Genomic DNA, 19741 nt, shown 5'->3' with positions numbered 1-19741 from the left:
TGAGCCACAGAGTCATTCTTTATAAATGTGGTACAGCTGGCCATGGCTAATGGAAATCTTATGGTGAACTTCTTTTGAACTCTGCTCAATTTAGTATGTTCCCTTTTTTTAAAATAATACAGGGCAACGTGAATTATGAAAGTAGCCAACTCATGAAAAGTTATGGCGTGGATTATTATCAGGATTAATAACAGAACCTGAGCATTTAATCAGCTGCCTAAGGTTGGATCCAATGGCATAAGAGAGGGCAGATGTGATGATAGTAAAACTATAACTACAACCACAAAATTTCTGTTGCTAGGAGAGACAGTTCTTAAGTGAGTTTTGCCCTATTTTACCATCTTTCTTTTCCATGGTTGTTAACTGAATTACCGTATTTTTAAGAGTATAAGACACGCCTTTTTCCTCCCTAAAAGAGGCTGATAATTTGGGTGCATCTTATACTCTGAATGTAGCTTTTTATCCAGCCCTAACTAGCTGCTAACGATCTTCCCAGCTCTTACCTTGCAGGCTCTTTCATTGTTTCTCTTTGCAAAGAATGTTTTCCAAGCCCCAAGTCTGTCGAAGGGTTTTTTTCATTGCTCTAACTTGTTCCGAGTAAGTTTCTTTCCAGTCCTAACCAGATGCTAACAATGTTCCCAGCTCTCACCAGCCTTCAAGTTCTTTCATTGTTACTCTTTCTGAACATGTTTTTTTTAAAGCCCTTAACCAGGGGATACAATAATGTGCTGAAGCTGACCAGACTAAGGATGCTAGCCAAATGAATACCTGGTAAGCAGATTCTTTTCCCTATTTCCTCCCCCAAAACTAAAGTGCATTTTATACTCCAAAAATATGGTACTGCAGTTGTTAAATCAGTAACTTGGTCGCCCCCCCCCCCCCCCCCACAGAGAAGGCTCTTCCCCTGGGCTCCGCCAAACGACATCGTCTGGTTGACGGGAATCTGAGAAGGCCGACTCTGTGGGACCTCACTGGGCGCTGGGATTCATGTGGTAGAACGCGGTCTTGGAGGTAAAGCGGCGAGAAAAGTCATAACAACAAAAGTACATTTTGGGATCAGTTGTGGTCATAAGTGGAGGATTAGCTGTACTGGTGATTCACTTCGTTTCTAAAATAGGAAAAAAGGAATGAAACAAATAATGAGTATAAATGAAATTGATTTTGATAAATACGAATGTTCCAGCTAAGTAGCCATAACAGTTCCAGAACTGATGCAACATCTACTAGTGTAACAAGCATGCTTATTTGGATCAAAATCACATTGCTCTGTGACAAAACTTTTGTGTAGGAGAAGTGTTAAAACACCATTTTTTGATACAGGAGATGAAGCAACTGTGGGAAGAGAAGCTCTTCTCCCACGCCTCCAACCACCAGTTAATTTCCTTATTGTACAAATGAACAACAATATGGAAAAGTTCATAAAATGATGATCAAAAAGTCTAAATTTTCATAAGCAACCTGCCTCCCAGATTAAAAAAAACCCTCTGGTGCTCTTATATTCAAATGCTTACTTATTCTGCAAGCAGAAGGCAATCCCAGAGCATTTCAGCACCAGCTATGTATAGGGATCCTGAAGCACCATTCCTCAGCTGCTTGTGTGGCAACAAGACTGTTGTTGTTTGACAGTAACCTGCCTGCCAAAATCACATCGCAGAAGCTGGCTCTGCAGATAGCTTTGGAGATCCAGAAGGAGGCTGCCAGCTGCCATTTCGTACAGATGTCAGCTTAAACGGTGGACTTTCTTTTTGCAAATACCAAACACCGTTTGCTCAGGGGTGTTGTTTTAGCAATCCACACAACGTTGCAAGTTTTGAAATTTTGCATTAAAAATGCTCTTACGCTTGCAACTGCTGCAGAAATACCTCCTGGCATCCTAAACACGTCGAGAATTTATTGAATATTGGTTAAGTCCCAGCCAATCCAACAGTCATAAATTTTCTTTCTTCGCTTTTGTTTCTTTTGGGATTTTAGAGCAGCTGCCACGCAAGAACTTTATTCTCCACTGTTACTGGATTGGGACGCTCTTCCGAAATTAGGTCGTGAACCACAAAGCATTCTTAGCAGTGCTGTCTCCTAATTACCTTTAAAACAAAGTGGGAAAAAAGTAAAATCTCCTTTTTGGGGTCAAGCTTGACTCCTCGCATCGCCATGTAGTTTTTTTGGTAACAGTATAGCACAGGGGGGAAGCACTTTGAAATTCCCTGATATTTCCTTCACATTTCCCTGTAACTTGCGATATAGTTAAGGCGCGGTCATAGATGATGTCATACTAAATGGCTAAGCCGTGGAGAAATATCGGTAGCTGAGGAAGCAAGTTGTTGCCACAGTTATGTTCATGTTTGCTTGACTCTGCCAGGCAGCGTGATCCATTTTTTTAACATGATTTCCCCCTGACTTTTAAACATTTTAATAGTTTATTTTTTTCATGAATTCCCTGATAATTCCCTGATATTTCCCAAACCATCGATTTCCCTGATAATTCCCTGATTTCCCTGTTTTCCAGGTTTGCTGGACATCCTGATAGCAGTATTTATTTATTGTTAGAGTTGAAAGGGACCATGAAGGCCATCGAGTTCAATCCCCTGCCCAAGCAGGAACCCTATAGTACACCAGTCAAGTGGCAGTTCAATCTTCTGTTTAAAATGTCCAGAGTGTTGGAGTTCACAACGTCCGCTGGTAGGTTGTTCCATTGGTTGATCGCTCTGACCGTCAGGAAGTTCCTCCTTATCTCCATGTTGAATCTCTCCTTGGTCAGCTTCCAGCCGTTGTTCCTCTTCCGGCCCTCTGGTGCCCTGAAGAATAAAGTGATCCCCTCCTCTCTGTGACATCCCCTCGTATACTTGTAGACTGCTATCATGTCCGCTCTGGCCCTCCTTTTCTCTAGGCTATCCATGCCCAGTTCCCTCAGTCTCTCTTCGTAAGTCTTGGTTTCCAATCCCTTAATCATCTTGGTTGCTCTTTTTTGCACCTTCTCCAGAGTTTCAATGTCTCTTTTGAAGAGTGGTGACCAGAACTGAATACAGTACTCCAGGTGTGGTCGGACCAGGGCGCAGTAGAGTGGTATTAAGACTTCCCTGGTCTTGGAGTGTATTCCAAGTACTTTGCTAGTTCCTTCTTTTAGGACAGGGGTGTGAAACTTGAGGGCGATATTAGGGTTGTGTTCGACCTTGGGGGTGGCACAACTGAGGTGAGTGTGGCCCACTGAGCTTCTGTGAGTCTGCGGAGAGGGGTAGCATACAAATCTAATTAATAAATAATAAATAAATAATTTTTTGCTGGCAGAAGACCGCAAGAGGCAGTCGCGACTGAAAATGGAGCCTGGGAGGGCTCCGTTTTCCCTAGCAGAGGCAACAGGGGCTGGATCTGTTTCCCTGTTTCAAGGCTGAACCCATGGGCCAAATCTAAGCACCCCGTGGGTTTGATCTGGCACACAAGCCTTGAGTTTGACTCAAGGAACAAATATTATTTTCTGGTGCAACCTATCGCTTTGAGATTTATTGTGGATATCTCATCAGATTGTGCCTGGGTTGTCTTTCTGACGTCAGCCAAAGTCTGATATTGCCATCTAACTGGAAATGGTAAAGACGGATCCTTTTTTCATTTTTAAGAAAAAGCAAGGAGGGGGGGGGGGTTTGCGAAGGCTCATGTTAGGATGTTTTGTTCAAATGATGTTTTGTTCAAAAACAAGTACTTTAAAAAATATCAAAATACTTTTAAAAGTATCTTTCCTGGCTTCCTTTAGATGTATTCAAGCACTGGATAACCAATGAGTCCACAAGGAGAAGGGCGGTATATAAATCTAATAAATCTAATAAATCTAATAAATCTAATAAATCTAATAAATCTAATAAATCTAATAAATCTAATAAATCTAATAAATCTAATAAATCTAATAAATCTAATAAATCTAATAAATCTAATAAATCTAATAAATCTAATAAATCTAATAAATCTAATAAATCTAATAAATCTAATAAATCTAATAAACAAACAAACAAACAAAAAATCTGTTTATTTAAATCTGCAGGTCTGGATTTCCTGCATAATCTAAGTCAGTTGCATTACTTAGCTGAACTATCCAGCTATAGTTATCTACTATCAAAATCTTAATTATTCCAGCAGTTAAGGGCTTTTAGTGCAATTCTCCGTGCACTCAATTTGGGTGACCTTTAATGATCATCTAACAAGCTCATTATAGCCTGCTATTAAGTCTCTTCAAATACAGTGGTAAAACTTCCCAATTCCATTTAAGCAGTGGGGAACTCTACTTACCTTCCCTACTGGTTCAGAAGTGCGTGCTTTGCGAGCACACACTTTGCGTTTCGGTTCGCTACCAGTTCGTTACCAGTTCATGCACCACCATTGTACATGCTTTTTCACCTTCTGCGCATGTGCAGAGGGTTAAAAAAAGTAAATGGCGACGTCTGGGCAGGTGGACAGAGCCTTGCATGGCCGCCGCTATGAGTTCTCTGAACCACCGGTGGCCACCGCTACCGGTATGCCCAAACTGGGCCGAACCGGTAGGATTTCTCTCCTGCATTTAAGGGGAAGGCAGCCAACCAACAGAGTTCTTTTCAAACCTTATTCTACATTTGTTGTGGTTAGCTCTGGCCCTGCTCCTGCCCCAAGGACTGTGGATGTGGGGGAGACATCCACATGCTGCAGGCCTGTTTTGCCCCCCCCCCCCCGGTGGAATCTGCTGATGAAGGCTCCTCTGACCAAGAAGACATGAGTGACAGGGAGGAGGAGAGTGTGGCAGACAGCTCAGAAGGAGATCAATTATCTAGCTCCTCCTTGGATTCAGAACAAAAGTTAATGATACAGCCACGCATGCGGAGAGCGATGCATAGGCAACAACAACTGAGAGATTATTATCAAAGAAAATGAGGCCACCTGTGCTTGGGTGGGGTTGTGGTAATTAGTGAGGCTGCTATAAATAGCAGCTTGTGGGTTTGGCCATTGTGGAGGATTATCTGATCGTTGTGTTTCGTGACTGCTTTACTGACTTTGACTTTTTGGGTGCTGCTTTTCCCCGCTTTGAAACTAAACCAGAGCAAAGTGTGTTTCACTTTGTGAAAGAAGGACTGTGAATTGCCTCACAGCTGCAAGCTAAGTATCACAGAACTGATAAGGGACTTGTACAAATTACCAGTTTGTTTTGAGACGAGTGCTCTTTGCTATACCTAAAGAGGGCTTGGTTTAAGTGAATTTTCATTATAAAGAACATTGTTTTGAATTTTCAAACGTGTGTGTGTCTGAAGTTTGTACCTGTGCATTTTTTGGAGGATTCTACCAGAGAGCCCGACAGAACAACATTTGGCTCCAGGTTTCAAATGAAGGGTCTCCATGGTGCAGAACCTTCCAAATCAGCTTTGGATTCATTGATGGAAACATCTGCTTTAATTTTCTCCTTAAGGGTCTAGCGAGAATTTCAGCTGCAGAATGGAAGCCATTTATGAGTTTCCTTTTGTTGCAGTTTGAGTTGAGACCAAACTTTGATATAAGCTGAAAAGGGTGTTAACATTCATCCAGAAAAATAAATGGTCAGTGTGTATAAGAGGTCCCCTGCCCTCTTATACACTATAATCTGATCAAAGTTGGTTGCAATCTTTCCCTTGTTTGTGCATTTTTTAAAATTTTTTTTTTAAAAAAGCATTCTCTGGCTGGCCCCCTGGATGTTCTAGAGACCTGACTTCACTCAATGTCTTGGCTGTTTTCAGTTCATCTTCTGCAGCTGTAAAGTCTGTAGAATTTCCCAGAAAATGGAGCTTCCAAACATCGTATAATCAGAGCCAGGATAAGAGAAAAAATACACCACCTTCTTTTAGCTGAAGAATTCTTGAACAAATAAAATATTTCCATGAGGTCATCAAAGAACTCCTGAGATACTCCAAGTATAGGACTCACAAGCAAGTTCACAGATAGAGGATCCTCATAATATTTTTAAATTTCCATATCTTTGCTGAGAAGAACAGACAAACATTGCTTTTCCCCATAATGTACAGGTAGTCCTCAATTTACGGCCACATTGAGCCTAAAATGTCTGTTGTTAAGCGAGACAGTTAAGTGAATTTTCCCCAATTTTATGACTTTTCGTGCTCCAGCTGGATTCCCCATGGACTTTGCTTCTCAGAAGGTCACAGAATGTGACATATTAACCCAGAACCGTGCAATCATCATGAGTCAATTGCCAAGCATCTGAATTTTGATTAATAATAATAATAATAATAATAATAATAATAATAATAATAATAATAATACTTTATTGGACTTGTATGCTGCCCCTCTCCGAAGACTCGGGGCGGCTCACAACAATAATAAAACAATATAGCAGTAAAACAAATCCAATATTAAAAAACATATATATAAACCCCAGCAATTAAAACCATACAGCACATACATACCAAACATAAAATATAAAAGCCTGGGGGAGGATGTCTTAGTTCCCCCATGCCTGGTGATATAGGTGGGTCTTAAGTAATTTGCGAAAGACAAGGAGGGTGGGGGCCATTCTAATCTCTGGGGGGGGGAGTTGATTCCACAGGGCCGGGGCCGCCACAGAGAAGGCTCTTCCCCTGGGGCCCACCAAACGACATTGTTTGGTCGACGGGGCCCAGAGAAGGCTAACTCTGTGGGACCTTATTGGCCGCTGGGATTCGTGCGGTAGAAGGCGGTTAAATGACTATGGGGATGCTGGAATGGTCGTAAGTGTGAAAAACAGTCGTAAGCCATTTTTTTCAGTGTTTTGTAACTTTGAACGCTCACTAAATTAATTGTTTGAGTTAAGGATTACCTGTAGAATGGAATAAAGAAATATTAAAAGATTTGGCTCACCTCAACTGGCATATCATTACTACTGAAATCCTTAGTCAGAATTATAACCTGTACCCTCAATAATCTTATGCCAAGCATAATCTTATGCTTGGCATAAAATTATTGTGATCTTGATTTGGTCTAGTAGCTTCCACGAATATTTACCGGATCCTACGGGGGCACAAAATAAACTCCTGAAGATCTTTGTTTACTTCAAGCTCATTTAAATGCCTCTGACACATCAGTAGAACTTTTCCCATACAGTTGGCGAAATACTCAACACTTTCTATATTCTACAACAGAGGTGTCAAGGTTCCAGGTAGCATCCAAAACTAATTCAGAGTCCAAGTCAAAGTACTCCTATTGCCGGAGCCATCCTGGCACCTACACCGGGAAACCTGAATCTGGGTTTCCCACCCAGTTGAAAGTTCACATCCCGTGACCCCCAACCACAAACTTGTCACATTGCCCACTCAGATTGTGCCAGCATTGCAAGTCCTCCTTCCGCTTCCACCCAGGGAGGTGGGCATAGGATGGCCTTGAACCACTCAAAATAATGCTTTGTGGCTGCATCATGAAACTCACCCCTCGCAAGTTTCCATAAACATCAGGCCTTCTATAGATAGTGTGGTAAGCCGTTAATTTATCACCAACTTCTTCACCAGCTTGACAAGGGGTGTCAAACTCAATTTCATTGAGGGCCACAGCAGGGTTCTGTTTGACCTCGAGGAGCTACTGGGGGCACGGCCAGGGTAGGCATGGCCAGCTTGCTGTCGGGGGCACCAGTGCCAGCAGAACTGGCATTTTTGGCTACTATGGCCTCCTGTAACCCTCTATCAGCAAAAATGGCGCTCAGGAGGGCCAAAAGCAGCCCTCTCAAGCTCCATTTTTGCAAGCAGAGGCCCCGCAGGCCAATCCATCACTGTTTCTAGGGAGGTCGTGCAGGCCAGATCTAAGGACCCCACAGACGTGATCCAACTACTAGGCCTTGTGTATGACACTCCTGTTCTACAAGATTGACATGCAAAATATGCCATCTTCTCAACTCCATTCTAAATTATTTTTGTCCCAAAACATTCCTCTATTAAAAGTTTAACGTGACTGCTCAGTTTGTACTAGCCACACAATGGACGAGTTCTTTTCATCTCCTACCATCTTCCTCGGAACCCTATTAGCTTGATGTTCTTCCATGTCCCCTATTCTATTATTGCATTAACAGTGACTGATATCCATTCTTTATCTAATCCTGTGCTAATTTTAGTCTTTCAGATACAATAAGGAGAAGGGATGGGCACCAAAGAGAAGTGCAATGATATGGTGCTTCCAGAGACCGCTATTAAGTGTTAGACAATTTTACTACGCATTTTGACACTTTAAAAAATGTGTTTCATGCATATTGCAAAATCTGGGGGGAATAACCAAGGTCAGGCACTATATTACATAGCCAGACATCTGAACCAATATCCTGAAGAATATCCACTTACCTGGAATTTGTAGAACTGATTCTTGGACCTTTTTTTTTTAAAAAAAAACACCTATGTAAATATAACGCTATCCTAGAGGATAATTTTTCCTTTGTCATATTCCTAGGAAAGGAATTGCTATTTTGTGTGTATGTGTATGCAATGCAGGTGTTAAACTTGGATTAGTTTACATAGATGTGAGATGTCAATAGGTAAGTTAAATACTGGCAGTGGAATCAATTCAACATTTTTAAAGCTCATGGACAAATATATGAAGACTGGAAAGCAAAAGATGTTTATTGTACAGAGAAATTACTCTGAATTTAAGAAACCATCCAGATGCATAGATGATGCATAGGAGAGGGGCGGCATACAAATCCAAATAATAAATAATAAATAATAAATAAATTTCCTTCCTTAGCAAGCTGTGATTGACAACTCAAGTTAAAATCAATCCTGGCTAATAAATATGTTTGTGTAACATGCATGCATACGTGTCCAAAGTCATGTTTGAGAAAAGAGCAGAACCAGGACTATTTTTGTATGAATTGAACAAACTAATTAAAAATGAATTACAAAATCAAATGAACCACATCTGTATGTGTCAACAAATTCACTTGCACATACAAATGTACAAATATACACACACACATTCTTTCTTTTAGATGGAACAGCAAAAAATAAGGGGGGAAAAACAGGATTTATATAATTCCCGCTTGCATGTATAGAAAGATAAGTTCAATTCTCATGCAAAGAGCTTAGTATATTTATGCAGATAACTGCAAAATGAATCATTATGTCAAAGTGAAAGATACAGCATAGATAAAGACTGAATGGAAAAGGGGGGGACAACGGAAACAAAAAAAAACTAAGAATGAACAGAGAATGGGTTTTTTTTAAATGAGGTTGTCTGTCCTCAGACACCTGAAGCCCTTTTATCTCAACTGCAGATTCAGACTCAGACTTTATAAACACTGCTCAAAAAAAAGGGAACACTTAAACAATACAATATACAGTGATCCCCCAATTATCGCGAGGGTTCCGTTCCAAGACCCCTCGCGATAATCGTAAACTCGCGATGTAGCGGCACGGAAGTAAAAACACCATCTGCGCATGCGCGTCCTGTTTTCCATGGCCGCACATGCGCAGATGGTGGAGTTTGCGTGTGGGCGGCGGGGAAGACCCCTTCGGCCGTCCAACAGCTGATCTGCTCCGCAGCGCGGCAGCAGCGAGGAGCCGAAGATGGGGTTTCCCCGTTGCCCAGGCAAAGGGGAAACCCCAAGATCGCTTGCCGCTTGCCCGTCCGCCCGCCCGCCCGGCTCCTCGCTGCTGCGGCGCTGCAAGCGAGGAGCCGGGCGGGCGGGCGAACGGGCAAGCGGCAAGCGATCTTGGGGTTTCCCCATTGCCCAGGCAAAGGGGAAACCCCAAGATCACTTGCCGCTTGCCCGTTCGCCCGCCCGCCCGGCTGCTCGCTTGCAGCGCCGCAGCAGCAAGGAACCGAAGATGGGGTTTCCCCATCGCTGGAGAGCAAGAGGGGGAGAGATAGAGAAAGAGAGAGAAGGAAAGAAAGAGATGAGAGAGGGAGGAAGAGAGTGTGAGAGAGGAAGAAGCAAGATAGAGAAAGAGAGAGAGAAAGAAAGATGAGAAAGGAAGGGAGTGACGTCATCGGGTGGAAAAATCGCGATATAGCGATTCGCAACGATCGGGATCGCGAAACTCGGGGGATCACTGTAACTCCAAGTAAATCAAACTTCTGTGAAATCAAACTGTCAGCTTAGGAAGCAACACTGATTGACAATCAATTTCACATGCTGTTGTGCACATTCAACTTCGTACAGGACAAAATATTCAATGAGGATATTTCATTCATTCAGATCTAGGATGTGTTATTTGAGTGTTCCGTTTATTTTTTTGAGCAGTATAGGCAGTGAAGGGCTAGCAAAATTTTTACTATCATACTGTGGGCATGGCCTATGCAGGATGTCTTGCATTTTCTTTCAACATCTTTCAGTGCAAATTTGGTGCTCTGGGGTGGTGCTCCATTTTTGCTACTCCACTGCGTTTCCCCCCCATCCGGGCAGTAGCTATTGTGCAAATAGTCTGCTACTATTTAGGGTTTGTCAATTTCAAAAGCAATCCCCAAAACTCAAAGAGAGCTCTACTGGCATCCAGAAACAACAGCAACCATCTGATGATAGTTTAAGGATGGGGAAATCAGAAGAACTGACATGACCATTTCATTTTTACCGAGTGTCTTCCAAAGTTACATTAGTACTAATTTTAGCTGCCATACAAAATGGTCAGAATTTAAACTGCATACCACAGCTGGTTTGAGAAGAATTGGGTATTATTTGATAACCACTACCTGCGCTGAATGTGTTCAGATATCACCAGGCTTTACTCAGTCTAAGCTATATTGCTCAAAAAAAATAAAGGGAACACTTAAACAACACAATATAACTCCAAGTAACTCAAACTTCTGTGAAATCAAACTGTCCACTTAGGAAGCAACACTGATTGACAATCAATTTCACATGTTGTCGGCACATTCAACTTTATACAGAACAAAGTATTCAATGAGAATATTTCATTCATTCAGATCTAGGATGTGTTCTTTAAGTGTTCCCTTTATTTTTTTGAGTAGTATATATTGATTTTCTTCTTGCCTAGGTTCAGCCCTTTATCCCCTGTCTTCCAAAATGTTTCCACAGTCAAAACAGCCATTGCAATTCATTATTTGAAAGCTTACAAGCATTATAAACACTTTGTTTATATAAGGAAGGGACAAAAGCCAGTAGAATTTGTTTTCAACATAGATGCAACAAAACAGGAACACAGGAGATTCCTTATTCTGTTTATCCAAGTAGCTATTACTTGTTCCAGCTTTCCCCATCCCTAATACTCTCCTAATATGCTGAGATGCTAGGATTCCCATCTGAAAAATTCTGGGAAATTATAATCCCTATACATCAGCAAGTGTTACTTATTTATGGGACTGTCTCCTGCCCCATGAGTCCCAGCGACTGGTTAGGTCCCACAGAGTTGGCCTTCTCCAGGTCCTGTCAACTAAACAATGTCGCTTGGCGGGACCTAGGGGAAGAGCCTTCTCTGTGGGGGCTCCGACCCTCTAGAATCAGCTCCCCCCAGAGATTCGTACTGTCGCCACCCTCCGCGCCTTCCATAACAGTCTGAAGTCTCTTCTATACAGCCAGGCTTGGGGCTATTAGACTCTAGCCCCCTGACTGATAAATGCTATGTATGTTTGTTGTCTGAGTGGGAATGCCTGATTTTTAATATAACTGGGGATTTTAGATTAGATTAGCTAATTGAAATTAATTGGATTTAGGACATTGTATTGTATTGGTTTTTTTTTCTTTTATATGCTCTAAGACGCCCCAAATCCTTGGAGAGGAGAAGCATAAAAAATCCAATAAATAAATAAATAAATGAATGAATGAATAAATAAATAAATAATAATAATAATAATAATAATAATAATAGTCCGCTCCGAGTCTTTGGAGAGAGGCAGCATACAAATCTAATTAATAATAATGATAATGATAATAACAATAACAATAATAATAATAATAATCAACAGACGATCCAAAGTGCAGACTCTGTAAAGAAACAGATGAAACAATCGATCACATACTCAGCTGCTGCAAAAAGATCGCACAGACTGACTACAAGCATAGACATGATGCTGTGGCACAGATGATCCACTGGAACTTGTGCCGGAACTACCATTTACCAGTGGCAAAGAACTGGTGGGATCATAAGCCCGAAAAAGTGGTCGAAAATGAGCAAGTAAAACTACTGTGGGACTTCCGACTTCCGACTGACCGAATTCTGAAGCATAACACACCAGACATTGTGATCATAGAGAAAAAGAAAGTATGGATCATCGACACTGCAATCCCAGGAGACAGCAGAATTGAGGAGAAGCAGCTAGAGAAATTAGTGAAATACGAAGATCTAAAAATCGAGCTGCAACGACTCTGGCATAAGCCAGTGAAAGTGGTCCCAGTGGTACTTGGCACGTTGGGCGCAGTACCAAAGGATCTCAGTGGACATTTGAAAACCATCGGAATTGACAAAATCTCCATCTGTCAATTGCAAAAGGCCGCTTTACTGGGATTGGCAAACATAATTCGCCGCTACATCACTCAGTCCTAGGTGCTTGGGAAGCGCCCGACTGGTGATGAAATACGAAATCCAGCATAGTGATCTCGTTTGCTGTGTTGTACTGACATAATAATAATAATAATAATAATAATAATAATAATAATAATAATAATAATATAATAATAATAATAATAATAATAATAATAATAAATAAATAAATAAATCCCTAAATTGAAACAAGTGAGCATACTTTGCCTGGCGAAAGGATCTCCAGTAGAACATTTTTTAAAAAAAATTAATTGCTCCCTGACCTTTTTCTCTGAATAAGCCAGAAACAAATGCAAAACTTTCTGTATATAAAGAACTCTGCCATAGAAGTACAATGCCCCCAACTAACAGGGTGATGACTGGTGACTTCCTATGACCAATTTTCTACCACAGGCATTCACCCTGACAGCAAGTTTATTTCAGAATAGCTAATGCTAGCAACCAGAGCAACAAGCCAGCTTTTGAGTAGATGCTTAGAGTTACGTGCCAGCATATGCTGATCTCTTGTGTCTGATGTGGCACTAAAAATAAAGCCTGGCAACCAGAACCTTTAATTGCAAGGGGAAAGAAGGAGCCAATCCAAGCAGCCAGTAAGAATAGACTAGGAATAGAATCTGGAAGAAGATGGAAAAGCAGCCAAAGGAAAAACTCACTGTCTTACTTAGCAATGAAAATTTTGGCTCCATAACTTATTTATGTATTTATTTATTGGATTTATATGCTGCCCCCTCCGAGGACTATAATTATAGGACTCCGAGGACTATTATAACAATAGCCATAACATTTAGATTTATATACTGCTTCACAGTGCTTTACAGCCCTCTCTCAGCGATGTACAGAGAGTCAGCATATTGCCCCCAACAATCTGGGTCCTCATTTTACCGACCTTGGAAGGATGGAAGGCTGAGTCAACCTTGAGCCTACTGAGATTCGATCTGCCAAACCGCTGGCAGCAGGTGATTAGCAGAAGTAGCGGTACTGCACTCTAACCACTGCACCACTGAGGCTCTTATTATGATTTTACGTCGAGGACTACTCTACTGATAAAATGGGCATTGCCTAATGTTTAAAAAATAACAATTTCTTTTAGCACAAACTGGGAATTGACTGAAATATCACTCCATATCTACTTAAAAAGATCCACTGAGTATGAGAGGACTGAGAATAAGCACATCTACAGAGAAGCTAAGTTATGAAGCAAGAATGACAGCAATCACTTTTGAGCTATTTTCATTGTGTAGTCTATTATACTTCAACTCAGAAGATGAAATTTAGTGGAATTTAGTCCCAGGTGGGGGAACATAAAACTGCAGTCTAAAAGAACACGTTTTTTTAAAAAAAATTCTACCTAATGTTTCTTGTTTCTGCCTAATCTTACGTAACTTCTTCTCCGGTAATATTACATTACTAACCAGAGCATACAAAACATTCGCCAGACCAATTCTTGAATACAGCTCATCTGTCTGGAACCCACACAGCGTATCGAACATAAATACAATAGAGCGTGTGCAGAGATATTTTATGGGAAGAGTCCTCCACTCCTCTGTCCTCAACAGAATACTTTACACCACCAGACTTGAAATTCTGGGCTTAGAAAATTTAGAACTACGTCACCTTCAGCGTGACCTAAGCATAGCTCATAAAATTATCTGCTACAACATCCTTCCTGTCAATGACTACTTCAGCTTCAACCACAACAATACACAAGCACACAATAGAGACAAACTCAAAATTAATTGCTCCAAACTCAACTGCAGAAAATGCGACTTCAGCAACAGGGGGGTTAATGCCTGGAACTCACTACCCGACTGTGTTTTTCCCCCCCTAAAGCCTCAAAAACTTTAACCTTAGACTGTCTGCTGTTGACCTGTTGACCTCACCCCATTCCTAAGAGGTCTGTAAGGGGTGTGCATAAGTGCACCAGCGTGCTACCATTCCTGTCCAAAGGTTCCCTTTTATTTGTACCCACCTTATGTATATAAATAATGTTATACTTATGTATATTACCAAATACATATTTGACATATAAATAAATAAAAAGAATAAATATATCAGGTCTGAAATGTTTGTTAAAAATGAGCATCATATAAGAACTTATATATATTAGTTTTCATAGATTTTCACGGGTATAGGTATGTAGGTTTTGGTGTGTTTAGGTTTTTCCCGTGTAAGATCGAGATGTTTTTGCAACATTTCAACTAGATCACATTCATCATCTTCAAGCTGGAGTTTTGGGCTTCATGCTGCTGCAAATATAGTGTGGTATAGATACACGCACAAACTCAAATCTATATATGTAATCTATCTATCTATCTATCTATCTATCTATCTATCTATCTATCTATCTATCTATCTATCTATCTATCTATCATCTATCTATCTATCTATCTATCTATCTATCTTCTTTCTATCTATCTATCTATCTATCTATCTTCTATCTATCTATCTATCTATCTATCTTCTTTCTATCTATCTATCTTCTATCTATCTATCTATCTATCTATCTATCTATCTATCTATCTACCTACCTACCTACCTATCTTCTATCTATCTATCTATCTATCTATCTATCTATCTATCTATCTATCTATCTATCTATCTATATCTTTCTATCCATCCATCCATCCATCATCTGCATATGGTGTAAGTGCTGTGTATTTCTTTTATTTTTCTCCCAACTTGTTTACAGAAATCTGAAACATTGGAAGAAATGCAAAAAAAGAAAAAAGAATAAGGAAGGAAGGGGAACCAAGTGTAGCCAACTTTACCATGCAAATCCTGTTCGTTGGTCTTGGGGCTGCTTCTTGCTCTGCGTTCTGCCTTTTTGATGACTGGCATCCCCCCTCCACTTATGCCTCCGATGCCTCCTGCCCCATTGGCGGCCCCGTTCTGAGTCTTGAGGGTACCATTGTAGACCGTCGTACATGCTGGATGGCTCTTGTAGATGGCTGGTGGGCTGTTCAAACGGTTCTGCCGATCAATCTGCCTGTCTTTGATTTTTTTGTGCTGCGGTTTGCTGTACTGGTCTTCCCTGTTTATGAAACTGGACATTCCATATATGATTTCTGAAAGGAAACAAGGCAAAGGGGATGCAGTTCAGGTTCCAATGCAAATGCCACCTGCATTTCTTTACAGGCGGCCCTCGACTTACAGCCACAACTGAGCCCAAATTTTCTGTTGCTAAACGAGACACCTGTTAAGTGAGGCTTGCTCCATTTTATAGCCACGATTGTTAAGGAAATCACTGCAGTTGTTAAGTTAGAACACGGCTGTTAAGTGAATCTGGTGACCTTAGTGACCACGTGACCCCAGGACACAGCAACCATAGAAACATAGAAGATTGACAGCAGAAAAAGACCCCATAGTCCATCTAGTCTGCCCTTATACTATTTCCTGTATTTTATCATAGAATGGATATATGTTTATCTTAGGATGGATATATCTTTATCTTAGGATGGATATATGCTTATCTTAGGATGGATATATTGTATGTTTAAATTCAGTTACTGTGGATTTACCAACCACGTCTGATGGAAGTTTGTTCCAAGCATCTAGTACCCTTTCAGTAAAATAATATTTTCTCATGTTGCTTCTGATCTTTCCCCCAACTAACTTCAGATTCTGCCCCCTTGTTTTTGTATTCACTTTCCTATTAAAAACACTTCCCTCCTGAACCTTAAACCCTTTAACATATTTAAATGTTTCGATCATGCCCCCCCCTTTCCCTTCTGTCCTCCAGACTATACAGATTGAGTTCATTAAGTCTTTCCTGATACGTTTTATGCTTAAGACCTTCCACCCTTTTTGTAGCCCGTCTTTGGACACGTTCAATTTTATCAATATCTTTTTGTAGGTGAGGTCTCCAGAACTGAACACAGTATTCCAAATGTGGTCTCACCAGTGCTCTATACAGTGGGATCACAATCTCCCTCTTCCTGCTTGTTATACCTCTAGCTATGCAGCCAAGCATCCTACTTGCTTTCCCTACCGCCTGACTGCACTGTTCACCCATTTTGAGACTGTCAGAAATCACTACCCCTAAATCCTTCTCTTCTGAAGTTTTTGCTAACCCAGAACTGCCAATACAATACTCAGATTGAGGATTCCTTTTCCCCAGGTGCATTATTTTACATTTGGAAACATTAAACTGCAGTTTCCATTGCTTTGACCACTTATCTAGTAAATGTTTGTAATCATCGTAAATGTTGGCAACCAGGTGCAGTATCCTGGTGTGTCACGTGATCGCCACACCTGTGAGCTTCCCATCTGGCTTCTGACCAACAAGGGGTCAATAGGTAAAGCTAAATTTGCTACACGATTCCCTTAAAAACTGCAATGAATTATTTGACACAAAAAATATGAGCAGAAACATCCAACACTGCTCACATAACACCAGTGAAAATATCAATCCCAAGCAGGGGTGGGTTTCTCCTACTTTAGACCAGTTTGGTCAGTGCTGGTCCTTGGGCATCGCCATCTGTTTTTAAATTTTTTCTTTGAATTTTTTTTCATTTTTAATTTTTTTTCAAAAAAAAAATTAAATTTATTTTTTCTTCTGAGCATGCACATAAGCCAAGTTTGTGGCACTGTGCATGCAGTTACCATCTTGGCTTAAAAAAAAAATCTTTCCGAAGACACTCCGAGTATCTGGAGAGGGGCGGCATACAAATCTAATAAATAGATAAATGGTCAAAGCAATGGAAACTGCAGTTTAATGTTTCCAAATGTAAAATAATGCACTTGGGGAAAAGGAATCCTCAATCTGAGTATTGCATTGGCAGTTCTGTGTTAGCAAAAACTTCAGAAGAGAAGGATTTAGGGGTAGTGATTTCTGACAGTCTCAAAATGGGTGAGCAGTGTGGTCGGGCAGTAGGAAAAGCAAGTAGGATGCTTGGCTGCATAGCTAGAGATATAACAAGCAGGAAGAGGGAGATTGTGATCCCCTTATATAGAACGCTGGTGAGACCACATTTGGAATACTGTGTTCAGTTCTGGAGACCTCACCTACAAAAAGATATTGACAAAATTGAACGGGTCCAAAGACGGGCTACAAGAATGGTGGAAGGTCTTAAGCATAAAACGTACCAGGAAAGACTTAATGAACTCAATCTGTATAGTCTGGAGGACAGAAGGAAAAGGGGGGACATGATCGAAACATTTAAATATGTTAAAGGGTTAAATAAGGTTCAGGAGGGAAGTGTTTTTAATAGGAAAGTGAACACAAGAACAAGGGGACACAATCTGAAGTTAGTTGGAGGAAAGATCAAAAGCAACGTGAAAAAATATTATTTCACTGAAAGAGTAGTAGATCCTTGGAACAAACTTCCAGCAGACGTGGTTGGTAAATCTACAGTAACTGAATTTAAACATGCCTGGGATAAACATATATCCATTGTAAGATAAAATACAGGAAATAGTATAAGGGCAGACTAGATGGACCATGAGGTCTTTTTCTGCCGTCAATCTTCTATGTTTCTATAAATAATAATAATAATAATAATAATAATAATAATAATAATAATAATAATAATAATAATTTTCAGTATTGCACACGTGCACCCGAAGCGCTCGTGCGCCCACGAGGCACGGGAAGAAGTTAGAACCAACCCTGATCCCAGGTGTGGTTGTTAAGTCGAGGGCGGCATGTGCCCATCCCGTTTCAACAATCGAGGCGGCGCGGCAAAACACATAACCTAGATTTGAAAGGTGTACGGTTGAGTTTACCTTGCTCTCCATAAATGGTAGGCGGAAGATGATGCTGAGGAAAAAACTGAGGTGGTATATCTCCAGGCCCGGTAACAGGTGGGTAGAAAGCTGTATGTGAGTTATGAATGAAATGAGGATGGTGAGTGAGGTACGGTGGTAAGTGGTGCGTTGGAGAAATGGCGGAAGGATAGCTAGCGGGATAACACTCTGGAGACTGAGGAGTGACCACCACCCTTCGAACGCCCGTGCTGTCTTCTAATACCTGCAAAGGAAAGGCAGCCGGATAAATAAAATTAATTATTTACTTATTTATTCGACTTCTATGCCGCCCAATCCCAAAGGACACAGGGCGGATTACAATATAAAAATACAAATATACAATAAAAAAGTAGTCAAATAAGAAAAGTCTAAAACTGTAAACCCCAATTTAAAAAGCCCCATAACTCAATCAATCCAGGTAAGATATGATATGATATAGATACTAATTTATCTCTTCTTTCTTCTTCTTTTTTCTTTTTAATTTTTCCTCTTCTATTTCCTTCCCCCTTTTCTCTTTTTTTCTTTCTCTCTCTTTAGCCTTATTTTCTTCTATATATGTAAACGTGTGTTATGATTTATAACTGTATACTCTAAATTCACATACATTTGTACCAATATTCGTGTGGTCCTTTTGCATTATGTATCCCCTCCCCTATTTATAAAGATATAAAAAAGGAGCTGTGACATTCCTTCAATACACCAAGGTGATTCGACACAAAAATATGTAACCCTTCCCTGGTGCAGAGCTGAAGGGATATTGGATACTGTAGCCTAGAGGTTAATTCTCTGCCTTACAAGGCAAAGGTTGCAGGTTCAAGTCCCAGTTGAGGGTATGGCTAGCTGATGAGGCCAAAATAAGGCCGAAATAGATCTAGCCTAGTCTCCCTTAATTTTCAAATTCAGCAAAAAAAACCATGTCTCTCTCTCTCTCTCTCACACACACACACATATATAACATGTTTTTTGCTGAAATTTTAAGATTAAAATCAGCAGAAAACATGTGATACGTACAGAATATAGTTGTCGGCTATGAATAAATTAACTGCCTTGAAATGGCCCTGGATTGGGCCTAGAGGCAAAAAGGAGCTGTGACATTCCTTCAGTATACCTGGGTGATCGAACATAAAAAAAAACACACACACACACACACATATATACATACATACATACATACATACATACATACATACATACATACATACATACATTGGTACCTCTACTTAAGAACTTAATTCATTCCGTGACCAGGTTCTTAAATAGAAACTTTCTTAAGTAGAAGCAATTTTTCCCATAGGAATCAATGTAAAAGCAAATAATGTGTACAAACCCATTAGGAAAGAAATAAAAGCTCGGAATTTGGGTGAGAGGAGGAGGAGGAAGAAGAGGAAGAGGACAGTCGGTGCCGAAGGAAGAAGGTGAGGTGAGGGAAATCAAAAAAATCCAAAACATTTGACTCTGGGCTGCCAAAGCCTCCGTAAACGCCACTGAAAGGTTCCTCTGGCAGTCCAGAAAAGCTTGAGATGGCTGGGATTAAAGGGGGAATGGCA

The 19741-nt window shown here is 40.6% G+C and overlaps 1 protein-coding gene across 3 annotated transcripts in view; it reads right to left on the bottom strand.

The window, feature by feature from the left end:
• FNDC3B (fibronectin type III domain containing 3B) overlaps positions 1–19741 on the bottom strand; it is a 376606-nt gene that overhangs the window by 128357 nt on the left and 228508 nt on the right. For all 3 annotated transcript variants that reach the window (XM_070753641.1, XM_070753643.1, XM_070753642.1), the window contains exons 5-6: positions 18174–18417; positions 15218–15514 (exon numbers count right to left, since the gene is read on the bottom strand). In XM_070753641.1, coding sequence (XP_070609742.1) covers positions 15218–15514; positions 18174–18417 — 541 coding nt within the window. The remainder of the gene's footprint in view (positions 1–15217; positions 15515–18173; positions 18418–19741) is intronic.

The sequence above is a fragment of the Erythrolamprus reginae genome, chromosome 5, assembly GCF_031021105.1.
Source record: "Erythrolamprus reginae isolate rEryReg1 chromosome 5, rEryReg1.hap1, whole genome shotgun sequence".
Taxonomy (NCBI): Eukaryota; Metazoa; Chordata; class Lepidosauria; order Squamata; family Dipsadidae; genus Erythrolamprus; species Erythrolamprus reginae.
The sequence above is the reverse complement of the archived record's forward strand: the minus strand, read 5'-3'. Positions and strand labels throughout refer to the sequence as shown.